Genomic DNA, 18,957 nt, shown 5'->3' on the forward strand with positions numbered 1-18,957 from the left:
TGTAACTTCTCCTTTTGCTATGATGACCATCCAAGAGGAATTTAACTGTAACCACTTGAATTCTGGATTTTGTTAGTTTGTTTTTAACAGACTGCCACCTTGCCATGTTACCCAGTGGTTTTACAACACAGAGGTATTTTCCATTAGCAACTAGGACAGTCTTGTATTCACTTTACTCAGCCAAAGCCGAAGCAGAACAGCACACCATCAGATCACAAAACTACCTCACCTACACAACCTGAAAAATTGTAAATTGTGCGCCCGAATGTAAGTGTATTCCTTGTCTTTATTGTAGATGCAAGTATAGACATTCTTGTATACATCATTCTCCATAATTATCTGAATTAAATACAATTGTCCATAAAATTCATATATTGTGAGATTTTAGAGACCCAGAAAATGTTGAATAGTAATTGAAAAGAAAAACAACTGGAGACAAAAAATTGATTTTGGTTCATAAAAAACATAATAAAAGGAGGTTTGAAATTGTCATTGGACCAATGTAGATGGTCACTAAAAACGTATCTTGTACTCACCTACTGTTAGAGCATCAAATAACCGATGTATAGTATCTATATCTTTGACAATCCCAGATTCCTGGATTCGCTTCACAAAATCATCCAGTTGCATGTGCGTTTTTGGCAATTCAAAATTTTTTACATGGTCATCTATTTTCATAACTTCTCTTTGTTTTTCCATCACTCGACTTATCAGCTTCTTCAGCTCAGGCTTGCGGTCTGCCTGAGAACGCTCAGAAGGAGGCATAGTTTCCACTATTTTTCTTACAAGATCAGTAGGGAAAATTCTTAAGTCTGTTTTATCTAGGTTCTGAAAGTCAGAAAGCGCATTTAGTAGTTTCCCTTGCATCAAGCTAATAAGTCCCCGGAGGTAGAAGTACCTTGCCAGCAATGCTGAGTTATCAGGTGGTAAGGTATTTATAGCTTTGCTGAGATGGTTGAAGAAGTCTGTGTAGTAGGAGTGAACACACTGGAATATCAAAGGAAAGTGAATTTCTGGGATTTTGAATGTACTGACTGATTTGGAGGGCATTTTCACCGCTAAAAACAAACAAACAAAGAAGAACATTGATTAGTATAAACAGCAAGTAGAAGTGCCATGCTACAAACAAAAAGAATCCCCATCACAGCAACAAGCAATTACATCGCACAAAATTCACGTGTGATTACAATTTTGCTAGGGAGACAAATATATTTCTATGTCCATCATCCTTATTATCAGAATATTCCCTAATCCAATAATATCAATTCCGGGAGGAGAAAAAAAAAAGACACTCAGTTTCTATAGGACTTGCTTTGTTAAACACTGATATGTTTAAAGGCAGTGGAGAACCGGACGTAAAGTGGGTAAGGACCGAACATGGTTACTGAGTCAGGAAGCAGTTCTACAGTATCAATCCTACTGTGAGCGTTCAGTCTTTCACGGCACAGCAAAACTTCCAGCAGACCACAGACTGATTCAACATGCAAGAAGCAGCACAGACAGGCCCCAGCTCAAGACGACCCAGCTCACCATTTCTTTCCAGCATCTGACACTGTTTCTGTGAAAATTGTTCAGTGATGTCACCCAAAAAGATAACAGAAAAGACATGGTATAGGTTCAACACGTTCTTCCCTTACCAATGCCTGTTTCTATTCTTCGAAGTGAGGAATTTCTAGTAGGACCCTCTGTCAACTTGATATCTTGCAGATTCGGCATACTGATTACCATACGCCTATTGACCGTGTACTGTGGATTAAGTCGTTTAGAAGCCATTTTCCCCATAGTCAGTCTTCTTGGCATAAGAAACATTAAGTTTAAGCTGGGAAAAATAATTTTAAAATTATATAACTAGTTTTAAAATTCAGTTTACATACATACAAAATTACTAATAGATTTTTTTTATTATAGTATCAAGTTACAATTATAGTATCAAGTTACAATTATAGTATCAAGTTACAATTTCAACAGCCATGGCTGGACATGTTCATATCATCCTTTTACAGTAAGCTTAATAAAACGTCCTATCAATTAGTTGTATCTTACGCATAGGTGACCTGATCTCTAAAGATACAGTCAAAGGAGTTTTATTACTGATATCAACAGAAGATTCAAAACCAGACTAAGGAAAGAGAAAACTTTACCTGTCCTCTTCAGACTGGGTACTCAACTCAAGTCGAGCAAAAGCATCCATCTTTCTGTTCAGACGAGCTTTAAGAAAAGAGTGAAACATGTAGGTCTCCAAAACCTGTGAGACATAAACTGGTGAATTGTGGATCATTTACAAAATACAATTTTATTAGCCTATTTTGCTCATTTTTATTACCTTTACATATGCAAAGCTGAGAATTTCCTATTTAGCTTTGGAATTTGGAAATTCTAATTTCAAATTTAGAATTTCCAATCACAAAACCAAAAATCATAGAATCATTTAGGTTGGAAAAGACCCTTAAGATCATCGAGGCCAACTACTACTGAAGTTTAACAGCATATTTTCTGCCTATAACTAAGTGATGCTAATATTGTCTATGGTTTACAATAGCCAGCTTTCCTCCCGGTAGCCCCCCAAAATTGTTCCCTGTTAAGGTAACTGTCACGGTGTCATCCAGAAATAATATCCAAAAAGGTCAAATTGCTACTTTTAGGAGAGAGGACACCATAAGAAATGCCAACAGTGAATTCAAGAAAAGTGCAAAGCTACCATTTCAAATATAAATAAGATAAAAGCTAGGGTTTGAGGCAACACAACATGTATATTATATAAATGTTAGTTCTAGCACAGAGCTCTCAGAAAACTATTCCATTCAGAAAATCAAATGCAAACTTCATCGGGTGACAGTGTTGTTATAATCAGGAATCCTTTCTTTATGTTTATACCACCTCCGGCCTTTACAAACTTACTAATGCAAAAACAGTTGTATCTTCGAATGTAACTATGAAAAATTACTTTGATTAATTATATATCCCAGAGGCTTGCCTAAAATACCCTTGTTATTCCTGGACTTTATCACAGGACCAAAAAAAAACCACAACCCAAACCAACTCAAAAAACCCACTGATCAGACATCATTGTATTTCTATGATCTTTTTAAAAGGCAAATGAGAAAGAGTCGTAAGTAATCTAGGCACTCTGAAATTATTGGAGACATTTCACCAACAAATAGGTCATTGTTATTCAAGATGCCCCTTATCAATCCATTTGCAACATACCCTGTAAAATGGCATCTGAAAAGCATTAAGATTCCTGCTTTTAAGTATTTCTCCAGTAGATGGCACTTTTTGTTGGCAATTGTATGTACAGGAGATGATGAGCTGCAGGAACTGAAAGGGTCCTTTCTAACGGTTTTTGGAGTTCTCTTAACATAATTCTAGATACCACTAGTAACTACTCTGTATTGTGTTATCTTCTAAGATTTGCTTGAAAGCAAACCTGGTATTTAAGTGATTAGTTGGTATTGAAGTGAGTCAACTGCTCAAAGCTCTTCTTAAATCTGCACATCTGAATTTTAAATTAATTTTAAATTTCAATTCATAAAATCGTCACTATTTCATTTATAGCATTAGAAACTGTTACTGAAAATATTTTAATTATTTCTATTCATTTGAAATCCTGGCCAGAAGATTTCCAATTAATTTCTCTCCTGATGATGTATTAATAGGTTCTTCTTTCATTTTTCCTTTTTGTTTGTATGTTTTCAAGAATGTTTGCTGGTGTTGCAAGCTTTATCCAACAAACATTATTTCCTATTTAGGATTCATCAGTTTGTTATCTTTGAATTGCCAGAGATTCTGCCAAGTTTGGCAATTACTGCTCAAGTAAAATGAGATACTTTTCTGATCATTTCCTTCACACACTGACATCTCCTTCAAATGGATGTTAGGAAACTTTTCTTATCATATGCTTGAAGTAGGAAAAAAAAAAACAAAACAGGAAACAAAAAAGGTGTTATCAACCACGGCCTGTTGATGTTAATGAAGAGTTCATTTTGCCAGGTATAAAACAATTACTCCTGAGAGGTAACTGCCAAATTCTAGCAGCAAAATAAACCTCTAACTTTCATATGCACCCACAGAACACAATTAAAAGCAAATGTAAGATGGGAGATGCGCTTTCTCACATTTCTTATTAAACCTTTTGTTTGACCCACAGGTCTGTTAAACAAACTATAGTGTCACCAAAAAAAGCGAAGACACAAGCCAATAGTATTTTACTTTTGAGAAGCTTAAATAACAGCACAACATGTCTCACAGTTAGTTAGAATAAGAAGCTACTTAATAAAGTATCTGTTAAAAACTACTAGGTAATATTGCATCAAAGGGTGCAAGAAGCTGAGAAAGATGTCTTGCATCCCTTCAGAAATTAGGTATTGACCAGAGACACTCTCAGTTTAGGGTAACAGTCTTCCAAACAATTATTTTTTCATTTAACTAAGGTAAACTTTTTATTTGATTAATAATCATGACACTTAAGAAAAAAAAAAAAAAAAAAAAAACAAACCCACAAGTGTTTATAACTTTGGATTTTGTCTTGCCATGTGAAGACCGAATTCTCCCAGAACACTATACATGGCTAGACACAAACCCTTAAAACATGTAAATTCTGTTTCTTTCACACACACCAGTTTAGTTTAATTCTTTAATGGCAAATATTAATTAAATCAGGTGCAAACAGTTTAATGGAAAAATAATAGCAAGTATGAAACTCTCAACCTTCCCACTTCTGGTCAAAGTACCCTAACACTGCGAGATACTCTCGCAGGAACCTGCACACTCTTAATCTCTCCTTCTGTCCCTGCTCCTTTCCTTCTGTTCCCCCTTCCTTTCTTCTTCCCTCTCACTCAAAGGATCTCCAACCTCCAATGGTCACAGACAGTCCTACACCAAGGGCATGGAGAACTGGTGTAGTTCCTGGTGACCTGGTGACCTCCTACAGCCTGGTGACCAAGACGCTCTCCTTTTAATGAGGAAATTAAACCTACTCCATTTCCTTAGGATATACAAAGCCATTACAGAAAAGGCAGACTGACACGCCAGTACTGTCTATGCTCTAGAGGAAAACAGACCTGCATCCTTCATAAAAACCTGGTTCACTAGATACACTGGGTGAAAAACGAGTCATTTTGGAGCTTCAGCAGATCAAGCTGATGCTAACGGGAGGACCAAGCTGATCAGGGCAGGTGCAAAAGGGACTCAGGGCTTGTATGGAAAAACTCCACACCCCTACAGGTTTTCAAACCCAGGTTAAGTGTTTAATAAGCTGGGTTAGCAGGAGGGCTAAGAAAAACTAAGTGAGGGTTTCAGGTTGTCCTTTAGCCTCCGGCACTATTGGGCCTGGCCTGAGGCTATGCACTATTTGCATATTTCTTCATGGGCTTCACCAGCACAGAAAAGTAAGTTAGGGTTATATTACCTGGTAAAGCACATGGAAACTAAAAATCAACCTACGTCGCACACACCCTGTCACACTGCAGGCCCTAGGGACACCAGTGCCACTCATGCGCTCAGAGTCAGCAGCATGCGGTGGCCTGGAGCCAAGCAGACATCCTCTACTCCATGCCTTGTCACTCAGGCTGCGGATAAAGCAGGTACTTCGATTTGTGTCATTTCAGCTCCCTTCTGCTGTGCTCACAGGCTTGCTGAAAACTCATGTCTACAGACAGGCTTCGGTGCAAACAGTTTGGACAGGTGCCTGTACTTAAAATACAGTTTAGGTGTAGCTTTACTGACCATCTGCCATAGGTGAATCTCATCCCCAAGGAATTACATTTAATTTGCTCTGGAATTACATAGTACCTTGCTCTCCAAAATGCTGTCTACTATTTTATCTGTTTATAGTGAAGGAAATATATTTGGTTAAGCATTCTGTGGAAGTTGGTGGTTCAACACCACCACACAGACCAAACTGTGACCATTCTATTAATTTTTGGCATTAATCCTAAAATACAGATTAATAACAGAGAATCACAACATATTTAACACTGAATTTACCTTCTTGTAAAACGGCTGGTCTCCGATTGCCCTTGTTTTCAGAAATTCTTCACTGTTAAACACTCTATGTTCATAATTTAGATGGTCTTTTACCTCCCTGGAGACAAAAATAAATAAATACATAAATATGCTTGGAGATTTGTAAGCAAGCTGCACTTTTGCTGTAGCAGCAGCCCACTAGTACTACTAGAAATATGCTGCAGTATTGGAAGGCAAACTCAGTTTTAATGAACAAATCTGAGTTACTGAATCATAGAAAAAGAATGCAAACTCTTATGAGGAGTAAGACAGGCTACCTGCTGCCACTGCCATTTCAAATCAGCAAATTCACTTAAGAGTCTGTGGGATCAATTTTAATAACCTACAGAGGAGATTTTGTATATTTATAAAGTCATGACTTCAGCTCCAATCCTGGAATTACATTTACATACACAGTTCCTGAATTACGTATGACCCATCCGGAGCGCTAAGACAAGTTTACCTATTCACATAGGCAATTTGAAAGATGTGATCTGACCTCACACTGCCCCATTACATTGCATCTGTAACATGCACCCCAAATATTATAGATTACATTATTTTTTGCTGCACTCTCAAACTCTGCTCATAAAGCCAGCAATAACTGGAAATTGGGTTAAACTAAAGAGACAGGTCTATTGAAATAAAAGAGGAAGCGAGATAAAGAACTGATGCATATTTCAGTATATGCAGGGTCAGAGCAGGCAGCAGAAGCCCTGTATTACCCGTGGAAAAACAGACATCAATACTAACTTCTGTGCCCTAAAGGTGAGCCAGAAAAAGTTGTTTCAGGAGCAGAAAGTGGGAGTTTTTTGGAAAAAAAAGCTGTTCTCTGAAGCCTGTGAGTAAGAAATTATAAGTTATTTAAGCTAGATATGTGCAAGTGGCTAAAATCAGGCCTCCTTTTATTATTACATCTTAATTCATCTACTCACGCTGGATATTGAGGAATAATAAATTCCCATGAAAACACATGAATGAAGAAAATAAGTTGGTAAGCTAAAATTTGAGTGTAAGAACACAAGGGGAATCTCGTACCCATGCAGAGATCTAATAGGTCTACATATCCCTTGTCTTTCATAGATCAGTGATAAAAGCCTATTAACAGTTTATCAAGCCATGTGGGTTCAGAAAAATGACGGTTAGTAAAAGCATGTAGTTCTATGTAATTTGACATAATTTAGCATTGTTTGCTTTAAACACAGAACCTCCATGCACGCAAAAATACTACAGTGCTTCGCTGAAGACAGTATCAACTGGCAACACAACTGCATCAGAGATTTACTTTCCTTCACTCCTGGACGCTGGTAGATACAGCATTAGAAGACAGAAGAAACAAGGCTGAAAAAAAGAACAAAGAAAGAAAGTTTGAAGGAAAAGAGAAAGGAAGCAAGAGAATAATCAACCCCTTTGAAGAACTTATTATCTCTTAAAGAGTAAAGCATCTGTTCATTTTTTGTAGCCAAGTGTTTAATGCATTAAAGATTTCAAGCTGTTAACAGCAAAATGCATTTCTTCTCATCTTTATCTGGAACATATTGTTGCCAAACACTGAAATCCACCAAAATCCCACAGTGGTAGCACATCAGGTTGTAAATGCATTTCATTGCTGTGCTAGCTGTACAGTCCGTTCTATCCTCCATACCCAGCCCCTGGAGGGCCCAGCCACTTGTATGAACACTCCCTAAACTGATCCCAAACCAGCAAGCAGGTTAACAGAGACCTGGTATTTGGATTATAGAAATTAACCCAGCACCTTCTGACTGAAAGTGTTACGGAGCATTCACGTGAGCAATTCGGTAGCTAATCCAAAGCAAGCACCACCTCCAGCAAGAAGCAGCAAGGAATAGCTGGGGATGGTTATCTGCACACCTATTTGCAGGCCTCTGTCCATAAAATCAGATTCTTTACAAATACCAGGCAGGCAGTTTCATTTCAAGGTCAAATATGCTATAGATAGCAAATATGCTATCTATGCGTATGCAAACCAACCATCCATTTTTGTACAAATCACCTACCACACTTCCCTTCTCTCTCCAAATATAAGCAAATAATAGCAAAGAGATTTACAACCAGTACCCAGACTGGTAAGATAAAGCAGCTGTGGGTATCAACACATTATATTAGATTAAGAGCAAGGAAAATTAGCATAGCTGGACCTTTATCTAGAGGGGGGAAAAAAAAACACCAAAACTTACTCCACATCGTTATTAAAATGTCAGTCCCAACCACACCCAACACCCAGCATTTCTTCTGCCATCACTCTGTCCTTCAGCTTAAACAGCTTCTCTGCCTCCTTCCTTCTCATGTGGTTGCAGTCTCCAGAAATCTCACCCATTCTCAGCATTTGTTCCGTTAGCCAAAACACACCCAGGTGTTCTGAATCATAGAGTCATAGAATGGTTTGGGTCTGAAGGGACATTAAAGGTCATCTAGTTCCAACCCCCTGCCCTGGGCAGGGACACCTCCCACTAGACCAGGCTGCTCAAAGCCCCATCCAGCCTGGCCTTGAACACTTGCAGGGATGGGGGGCATTTACAACTTCCCTGGGCAACCTGTTCCAGTGTCTCACCACCCTCACAGGAAAGAATTTCTTCCCAATATCTAATCTAGATCTCCCCTCTTTCAGTTTGAAACCATTACCCCTCGTCCTATCATTACACTCCCTGATCAAGAGTCCCTCCCCGGGTTTCCTGTAGCCCCTTTAGGTACTGGAAGGGCCTCTAAGGTCTCCCCTGAGCCTTCTCTTCTCCAGGCTGAACAACCCCAACTCTCTCAGCCTGTCCTCATAGCAGAGGTGCTCCAGCCCTCGGATCATCTTCATGGTGCTGAACTCCCAGTCCTGCTCTCAGCTCTTCTACCCTGTCCAAGTTTGAATTCATTCTCCTCTAACAAGAGTGACCAGGACTGTGTCCAGTTACAAATTAATATCCCTACTGGGCCTTAAGCTTTTCCTAATTATGAAATATGGGGGCTGCACTTCTCTTCCTGGAATCTTTGTACAAGAGACATACCATTTCAAAATTAGAACAGTTTTATCTAAGGCGTCCTACCAATGTATATGTACCTGAATACATTAATTATTGATATTCCAGCAGGCTAGCTGGACCTCCTCCTCATATTCCCCTCATAAAACTTAAGAGATTTACGAAACATTTATGAAGTAAGACAAAATAAGAGTATTTTCAATGACAGCTGAAGTATCTTAACCAGTACCATATGCTCTTATAATAAAAAATACTGTATCCACTCACCTAAAGATATTAACAATTAACTGCAAAGTTGTTTGCTGAACTTCCGTATTCAGTTTCTGTTGCCAAGCCCTTCTACGCATTTGGAGTTCACCAAGATCCGTGCTGGCTCGGAGATGGCAGAGCTCTAGATCATAATGCAGCTGAAGACTCTCCACTCTACACAGAGAGGAAAATTATCAAGTTACATCCTACCACCACCAATTTCTTTCATCCCTTTTACTTTAAAAGTCATTTAGGCCTCACACATCTTTCAGCTAGAGAAAGTGCAAGATTGATTTGCAAGTGTTGACAAGCTAATAAGATTCCTGGAAGTCCTACTAGTGCATGTAAATCACAGTGCTCCCTGTCTTCCGTGTAAAGAACAGTAAAGTTCAGAGAATAATCAGTAATTAAAAAGAAACCAGCAATGTTTCTTTGATGTAACCAATCAAGGTTATGATTTTGACTGCTTAAAGTTACCCGTATATATATTAATTGAAATTTTCAATTTGCCCTTACCAACTACAATGGTTTTTATAAGAATGAAATAATATAACAAATAATATAAAATAAAAAACTTAGAGAGAGGGTCAAGCATGATTTATGTGCCATGATAAACACAACTTCAACATCTTTTCACCTTTTTATGAAAGCTTCTGCTGCATGTGCTGGAACATCTGGAATTTCAGTTTCCTCTTCAGTCATTTTTGAATGTGTAATATCTCCATTATCAATATTAATAAGTATTAAGTCTTCAGTTTCCTTTTAATAAAAAAAAATAATGACTGTAAATATACTTATGTTGTAAAAACATTTACTTCTTCTTTATATAGTTCTCGGGCATTATTTCAGCAAGAAGATAAACCAGAAAACGACTGACTTTTTTCCCTCACAACTAGAAGATCATATGGATAACTAAACAATTACTTTCAAGAAAAATAAATGCCATTAAACTAATAGATATTACTCTCCATACACAAACATTTGGTAACCTAATATGCCCTTCATACAGTACTGAATTAATACTGGATCTCTAAGCTTATCCTTGAAAAGGTATACATATGAAGATATGTACAAAACCATATATACATACACAAAGAAGCTCCCTAGGAGCTCATTTACAGCACCGACTCCCATACTTACCCTGTTGGGGTGACTGGGAGAGGGAGCATTTATATATTAGAGTCTCAAACGCATGCTAACGGACAAAATGTCACATGGAGGTCAAGCCCATGCTGATCTCTCAGTTTGCAATTTTAAAAACCGTAAAGATCAGACTGTAACAAAGTATATATAAACAAACATAAAATCTTTCAAATTATATCTGTTGTCTTATTTCTGATAGTGACATCTTCTTACCGATAACTAAAAAAAAATAAAATTTAAATTGTCTATTTCATCTTAACTTAATTTTTTGCTCATTTTGGACTTGACTAGATGGACCTGTTCCACTTTGTCTTATAATCAGATGCATTAGTCTAATATAAACACACACAATTTTTCTGTGTTTGGTTTCAAACGCTCACAGAAAACCTATGTGACATCCTCAAAAAAGTATATTCACATTAGCCCTGCCCTATGAAGCTGAGTTTTTCTTATATCTTTTTAGCTAACCAAGATTAATGTTACCCATTGGAAGTGTCTGAGTTAAATAAGATTCTGAAAAAAGATGACAAAAAACCCCTCAGAAAGATTATGAGATTGTATTCTTTACATTGCTTTTTTCTTTCTTTTTTTGTGAAATACTTAACCCCACCACAGGGAACAGCAGCATCATTAGGGTCTTTTCAAATGCATGCTCAATTCTTAACCCAGATGCCTGGAAAAGGCACCTAATTCATCCCACACGACTCTGAGAGAAAAGTAACCTCACTGATCTGAAGGGAAACTATTTGTACTATACAAATGACATCTAAGTAGAATTTTTCCCCGAATGAAATGTGAACTCACAAAAAATCATGACATTATACTGCAAAGAAAAGAAAGGTAAGAGATAAAACAATAATCTTTTTCCAATAAGCCACTGGCCCCATCAGTATGGTTCCATTACTTTTCATTTCTGCACTTCTTGCACACCTAAATAACAAAAAAAATTTCTAGATGCATATGAAAGAATTAAGGGGAAAAATGCACTGAAAGAGAACAGCAAGAGTGGTAACAGTCTAAACATACCGTGCTAACTTCATCAAAATGATCAATATGACATCCCATAAGAAAAGATGTTGGGGCCATTACAAAATCCAGCATTTGACGAGACAGAATAGGCACAAAAGTGTGTTGCCACTGAAGAGGATGAAGGTACAACATAAAGCATTCAGCAACGAGTGTCAGCAGAGCCCAGTCAGAAGAGAAGAAAACTATTCTCTGCTCAGTCAAAATGCAGGTCATAATCTGGAAAAAACCCCAAAACGTTAAATGTTTACAGAGAGTTATATCTAGAACATACTAGATACACACAAATACTTCATCTGCTTGCGAAACTCAGCCTCACAAGTTCTGTTTTCTAATAGCTCCCTTACATATTTATAAATTGAAATAATGCCCACTTGAGGATTCTTACAAAACTAAGAGAAGAAAACAGAAGAAGAGAGACAATTTAAGTGACAGTGGAAGTCAATGAGAGTTTTGCCACCAATGTCAACAAGGCTAGGATTTAGCTGGAATTACTGAGACCTGTCGCCTTTCTTTCACAGTATTAGACTGTAAAATGCCTGTAAAAAGTACCCAGATGAAGAATATAAGCAAACCTGTCTTTGATGATGAACACAAAGACTACCTAGGTTTCAGACATCTCAGTCAAACGTCTATTCTAGACTCTGGCTAGTCACAGCCCTTATAGTGCCACTGGAGAGCACTCGTTTCACAGAGCAACTCAGGAAGGTAACTGGAGATGTCCACCCTTTTCCACTGATGGAGAGGGACCCAATGGCATCTAAGCACCAAACTCGGATGCCGCAAGCTAGGTAGGATGAATTCAAGCCAAGAAGACTAACGCCGCTAAGTGGGACATCTCGCAGAGGTGCTAGCACATAAAACTCCATTCTCAAGACACACCAGTTGCAGAGGACCATTTAGGATTTGAGATAGTTTTATTCATAACATGCACATGTGGGCAGAAGCCCATATAGGTGGAAGAATGGGCATATCGCAAAAAATAAGCCAGTATTGCCTACTTTCAGGATTGAGGAGGCTGACAAGCATCCCTGGAAAGAGGCCTCCAATTTGCTCTTTTTAGAGGACGCGGCACCAATAACACTGGATGACCTTGAGCAACCTAATTTAACTTCACAAGAGGCCTTTGAACAGGGAGCTGAATCAGGAAACCTACAAAGGATGCTCCAAATTAAAATTACTGTACAATTCTATGAAGCACTCAAAACATCCTCTGCAAACAGCTTTTTGTATTTTCTCGTCTGTCTACCCTATTTACACTTCATTTAGATGAGAGTGCCAACTGTTACCAATCCATCCTACAGGTCCCTTTCTTACACATGAAAAAGGTTCTTATGAATCTTGTAAAAATGCATGTAATGAAGATTCAAATTAAAATCTCTCATTCAGCATGGGCATTTATATTTTAAAATGCTTAACAAATTTAGCACCTATTGCTAAATCACAGGTGAAATAAATCCAATATGCGTTAATCTAATCTGGTCTATAAATAACAAAGTATCTTAGTGGAAAGGGTATTGTATTGTGCCATATCTCTAATATGCAGAACTAACACTGTTCTGAATTCCTGGGTTTATAATGGGTTTTGGGTGACCAAACATCTTGAATTTTTCTAAACCACAAATTACCAGTACTATTAACCTTTAATACATTTTCAAGTATCAATTAGTTTTACCTGAAGCACCTGCTCTGGCTTGAAACACAGCAATGGAAGATGAAGATCCAAGTCAATAATTGGACTATCCGGATCCTCTCGTGAAGGAATTATTATTTGAAGTGGTTTCATGTTAAATACCTGTAATAACAGATGTTTTCCATTTACTTCCTAATGAAAATGTTCCCACAACACATTTATTTCAGGATTTTAGTTCCAGCTACAAAATATGAACACTAATTGAGAGCAAAAAGACAGATATTTGCATACTGCAGAAAACTGAAAGATAGGGAAATATTAAAAGACATAATAACTAGTTTGAAAGATTAACATGGACTTTGTCTCCTTTCATTTTCATGGGTTGTTTAGTCAAAACTTTTTTTAAAAATATATTCTTTTAACAGAATTAAACTTGCATACAGTCTGGAAGGGGCTCTAAGGTCTCCCCGAAGCCTTTTCTTCTCCAGGCTGAACAACCCCAACTCTCTCAGCCTGTCTTCATAGCAGAGGTGCTCCAGCCCTCTGATCATCTTTCCTGGCCCTCCTCTAGACCAGGTCCATCACACAATCAAGATGACAGCCATGAGCATCTACATCAGGCAGCATGTGTCAGTATCAGACACAAGACAGGGAACACCCACACTTTGGTTGAATTATAGTTAACAGGATTTACTGGAGTTTGTACGTGTGTTTTCAATGAGATGGCGAGGGCATACTGTTCGGGTGAAAGGCAAGCTTCCATTCTTGTGGAGCAGTTACAGACTGGAGCTTCCAGCTGCTTCTGTGGAGATTATGTGGGCTGCCCCCCTAGGAACCAAAGGCTACATCATGCTGTCCCCAGACCTACCCAGGCATCGTCTCAGTCAGTAAATAGTTGGCATGAGCCAAATCGTTCCTAGAAGAGTATTAAAAATTAAAGAGCATGACCAACTGGTATGCCAGTGCTCAAGCCTGCACCCTGGTCACACCATTACTTCATGTACTAATAATGCATAGCTTTATTTTATTTATTTTCAAAGTACAGGTATTGACATCAGTTTTATATCAGCAAGTAAAATCTCTGACCTAACAGTGAAGAAATTCCCCCAATTTATAGAAAACAACATCTTGGTGCTTTGTAAGACATAATGTTAAAGTAATTACGAAATTCAGCATCAGTAATTACCAAGTGGAGTGGTCCTGGTGGCGGGCTGGGTATTAAGAATAATTTTGCTGCAAATTCTTTTATGTGCTCCTCAACATCTAAATCCTTGAAAGGTCGCAGTTGCACTAGTAAACTGAAATTAAATTACAGAAAATTACTTATAAACAGTAACATGCAAACAGGGAAAAAAAAAGCCTTCTTGCTGCTAACTTAGAACTAAAAAAAAATAAAATATTAGGAGCAATGAAACTATTATTCCAGATAATTAATTTCTAATTTATTAGATACTTCAGCAGTTCCACTTAATTTTAATGATGCTGCTGTGTCAGAAGCAGGGTTTTTTACTTCCACGCATAACATACTACTGCATCGTATGTATCAGAGGATGCAGATGACACGCTGGGTCTCATGATGGCAAAGAAAACCTAGAAGTGAGATGCAGCTAAAGGAAGTGTCTTATAGAGATTGCCTGAGGAACAAAACACCCACAGCTACAACACAGTGCCATAGTGTTTCTCCCATCCTAAGCATCAGACATCAGCTCTGTGATGGAAATCAGAGGAAAAGAGAAGTTTAAACATGGGCTTAACTGCAGAGGAATGTGAAGCAAGAGCCATATTTAGGGTAAGGCCTAGGCTTGCATGAACACTGCTCTTTGCTATTGTTCCTACCCATACAAAGAACAAATACAGTTGTGCAAACCTATCAAATGTTTCTATTTTAGAACTGTATCACCCTAGCTGTGTCATAGACACAAAGGTCATGTGGTTTATATTATATGCCAGATCACTTCATGGACATTTAAACATATCCACTATTAAGACTGCAAGCGATTAAGACCAACAGCGTCTCTGAAATTTAACAATTAAGAAGTTAAATATTTGTAGACAGAAAGGGCATTTTGTTCAATATAAGATTCACGTGCATGTTTATAGCAAAAAAAACCAAACCCAAACCTTTACAAAATCAGAAATTTAAGCCTGCAAACCTGTATATACAGAAAGTAGGAACTTAATATGGTTCTATTCTGCTTTGAGGTTTTATTTCAGTTTGCAGTTTCCTGCAGAAGAATACTTGCTCTTCAGGAAGTGGTCTAGAAAGCACTGAATAGTTCAAGAGATTATATTAGAGTCCAGGACATCATAGTGGCATATAGTATTTGGATTGCAGAATAAAAATATTCTGTCATGTATTACTGAGCTTTATTTGGATTAATGAGACATCTAAATTCAGGAAATTCCCATTTGGAAACTGCCCTGGGCCGAGTACTAGGCAGTTACATATATCCCCAAAAAGCCCAACAGCTATTCAAGGGTACAGAGGAGGCAGGGGGAGAGGAATTTAAGAATTATCAAAGAAAAGCAGACAGCAGAGTCATTTTAAGCAAATACGCTGTTCACACTTAGTAACACCTTAGATGTGGCCTAACAGCATAGGTAGACCTACTTTTCTTTTTTTTTTTTGGAGACAAAAATCATGTATCAACACATACAGTAAATGTTACAAGAGAAAGAACCAGACCCTGATGCTGAAAAGGCAGCAGATGTACATAATGGACTGTAAGAGCTCCCTAATCAGTAGACTGTGACCATTAATGCAATGTAATAGCAGCTGACAGCTCTGCGCTGCAAACGTCTACTGAAATAAATGAAGTAATCTCTGAAACATTAAAGCGGAGAGCTAAGGAGTTTATGAACCTTCCATTACCTCTATTAACTGTCCACAGACAGATGTTTCAGAAAGCAAGAACATCTAAGAATAGATCCTTTGTACTGCTTCGGTGCTGTGAGCTATTCGCACACTTCCACCTTTTCTCATGGCAGCTGAAAGGACTAATACACAGGTTGGAAGATTTACTGTTTGAATGGAGCCCATTCATCCACCCAAGATGGGAGTTCATCCAGACGGAGATCACTGCCAGGAATATTTCACTTTTCATGTAGTGTAACAGATTGAGGTAAAACTACCTGTGCAAAGTGCCAAAACCTCTCAATTTGAAACTGAAGCTTTTCAAATAATGATGTAGAATAGTCAACAGACGCAGTCTTGGGAAACGGTCTAGATGCACATCTGCTTGCTTTGGAGAGAGGCAGACTCCTCTCCACTCCACTCCATTCAAATTGTTCCAGATGTGGAAGCACTGCGTGCTAGTAATATATGAATTGGTTATAAAATTAATTGCACAGAATATGAAGACCTTCGTTACTATGATGAAATTTTGCAAATTCCCCTTGCAGTTCAAAGCACCTCCATGGATTTATAGTTTGACATTGCCTTTGTATCTCAGTTTGGTCTCAGTCTTCAGTTGTGATTTCTACTATACTCTGCGATTTGAAAACGTTTAGGAATCCGGATTTTATCTGGGAACGCTTATGACAATGAAACATCTTTGAGGACTGTTCTGAATAAAAACAAGTACCACTCCACCTGTAAGCAATCCTGTGCACTGCAGGTCCTGGAGAAAATAAGCTATGCACAGCAGAATTCTGAAGGAAAATTAAATCTTTTGCTGGAAAAAGGTCCTGAATGGAAGCAGAACCCCTTCAGATGCTACTTCAACATCAGGCCTTCCTTAGCAATAACAAATAGCATTTCTCCACTAATTCTCATGAGGAAGGGTCTATACACTAGAAATAGGTGGTTTGAGGTCAACCAGCAAGTGTTTTCAAATCCCCAGACTCACAGAATGATTAATCAGTTGAAGCATCCTGCAAAACACCACTGAAGCATACCAAGGATACAAGTGTGCTGTTGAACATGTTATTATTTGTTAAGTATAGGAGGCACTACTACTTGAGTACACTCAGTCAACGAAAACATTTAATTAGATTTTTAACCCATTGGCCACCTGATTATAGGTAAGGCACCCAAAATGACAATAAGTCCCTTTCTCATTTCCAGGAGAACAATGTCAATGTTTTGTAATGTTACAAAAAGCTGAAATATCCCCAGCTGTACAGGACACTACACTCAAAATATATCATTGAGGTCTTTTCTGTAATTGCTTATATTCCATTCAGAATAGCCACACATCCCAGCAGCTGTATCATGCCATATGGAAAAATTTCAGTAACACAAGCAAAATACGGAAAAACAGTACCTCTCCACCCCTCCCTTTCCTCCCAATCAAATATACTCTGGCACACTAAAATGCCTTTTCTGGAAAAAAAAAATGTGGTAATTAGATTTTTGAAGAAAAAATCCAGAAGAAAATATGATGGAAATATAATCAGTTGAGTTTCCATTACAAGCGGAAATGCAAGCACCAAATGCAGCTTTGTCACTTGCATTCCCCCTCTCCTGCCAGTTGCACACACTTGCATCTTGCATCTTACACCCAGATGCAGCAGCAAAAAGGAGAGACAAGAGCTGTGCAACTGTATGATAAATTCCCCTGTTAAATGGCCAGGACAACACACAGTACTAATGTGGAAGGCTGCTGTCCTGTTGAACGCCCCTATAATTATTCACATATTCACAAAACACTTAAAGCTTAGATGGTAGGTCACTGATAAATCTGAACTCCCCTTAGAAACCAGTACAGACTCAGCTTAAAGGGAAAAGCCATCCATAATAGTTAGCTTGGACGTTAATGCTTTAAATAGCTGCAAAAACCTACTATATATGATCAAGGCAGAGATGTTTAATTATAATGTTTAAAATACTCACACAGAGGCAGAAGCTTGCATCTCTAGAGAGTTAACTCCACCTGGTTCCTGTCTGCTCTAAACAAATATGAGACCTAGGAACATTTTCGTAACCTCTGGAATTTCCATGGTTTTCCTGAATTTCTCCCTTAATGGGCTCTTTAAAAATCTGTTCACAATTTGACTGCATCTCCCAGCTCAGAGAAGTCTCACTTCAGAGAGGAAATTACTCATTTATGAATATACTATATAAACCACTGACGAACATTATAACTGAAAAGCTGAATCTATATTATTTTCCACCCAGTGGAAAGCTAGTGTGTAGTGAGCCCTCATGCAGGCTGAGTTCACAGTATAAAAGCAGCATGAATCCTATTATAAAGAGCGGATATAAACAGTACAGCATCACAGCTCTAAGAGTTACACATAGAGATCAGAGCTTACTTGAGATTTTAGACTATAAAAAGGCAGCAATGAATCAGCTCCTGCAATACCAACGGCTGATGTAATTGACTTAAAAGTAAGGAGTGGAAAAAGTGATCTGGCAGGAAAGGAGAGAGGGACACAAACATTTCCTTTTTATTTTACTGATCATCTTGATTTCCTACTGATCTGTGAATACTTAAGTTTCCATCATGTTGAAGTCCCTTGTCCCCTTTACGAATATTTTGAAAATGACGGTGTTTGCTTACACTTAAGGGCTGCCAGAGTGATTCATTTCTGGTATCACAGCTTTTTTGGAGGCAACATCTGAACTGCCCAGGAGGAAGACACTGCTTTGTTCCTCCAGGGCTCTCTTCATCTAAACCAGGGAAGCCAGTCAGTGCTCCAACCAGATCCAAGCCCAAAGCTCTGGGAAGAAGAGGTGCGTGGAGTGGGGAAATGAGTGCTCGGGCCTCACCCTGGCATGGAGTCAGGTTAGGGGCTAGTGATGCGCCTCAGCCAGCAGCCAGGAAGCTGCATTCTTCCTCATCTGCTCAGCTTACTGACTGCCAGCAGAACAAACTGGAAGCTCCGACCTAAAACCCTAACATCTTTCAACTTACGTATAAGAAACAAATACCTGCAAAAGGAAAACACCTGACTGCAAATTTCACTCTAGAA

At 38.3% G+C, this 18,957-nt stretch overlaps 1 protein-coding gene across 3 annotated transcripts in view; it reads right to left on the reverse strand.

The window, feature by feature from the left end:
- Positions 1 to 18,957, reverse strand: part of DENND3 (DENN domain containing 3) — a 39,048-nt gene that overhangs the window by 12,348 nt on the left and 7,743 nt on the right. For all 3 annotated transcript variants that reach the window (XR_008464915.1, XM_054191977.1, XM_054191978.1), the window contains 9 exons: positions 14,228 to 14,339; positions 13,084 to 13,203; positions 11,409 to 11,627; positions 9,877 to 9,998; positions 9,258 to 9,413; positions 5,986 to 6,082; positions 2,142 to 2,245; positions 1,638 to 1,819; positions 537 to 1,058 (listed from right to left, as the gene is read on the reverse strand). Coding sequence is in view for 2 of the 3 variants with exons in the window: in XM_054191977.1 (XP_054047952.1) it covers positions 537 to 1,058; positions 1,638 to 1,819; positions 2,142 to 2,245; positions 5,986 to 6,082; positions 9,258 to 9,413; positions 9,877 to 9,998; positions 11,409 to 11,627; positions 13,084 to 13,203; positions 14,228 to 14,339 (1,634 nt within the window). In the remaining variant the exon portion in view is untranslated. The remainder of the gene's footprint in view (positions 1 to 536; positions 1,059 to 1,637; positions 1,820 to 2,141; positions 2,246 to 5,985; positions 6,083 to 9,257; positions 9,414 to 9,876; positions 9,999 to 11,408; positions 11,628 to 13,083; positions 13,204 to 14,227; positions 14,340 to 18,957) is intronic.

Source organism: Rissa tridactyla, chromosome 2 (assembly GCF_028500815.1).
Source record: "Rissa tridactyla isolate bRisTri1 chromosome 2, bRisTri1.patW.cur.20221130, whole genome shotgun sequence".
NCBI lineage: Eukaryota > Metazoa > Chordata > Aves > Charadriiformes > Laridae > Rissa > Rissa tridactyla.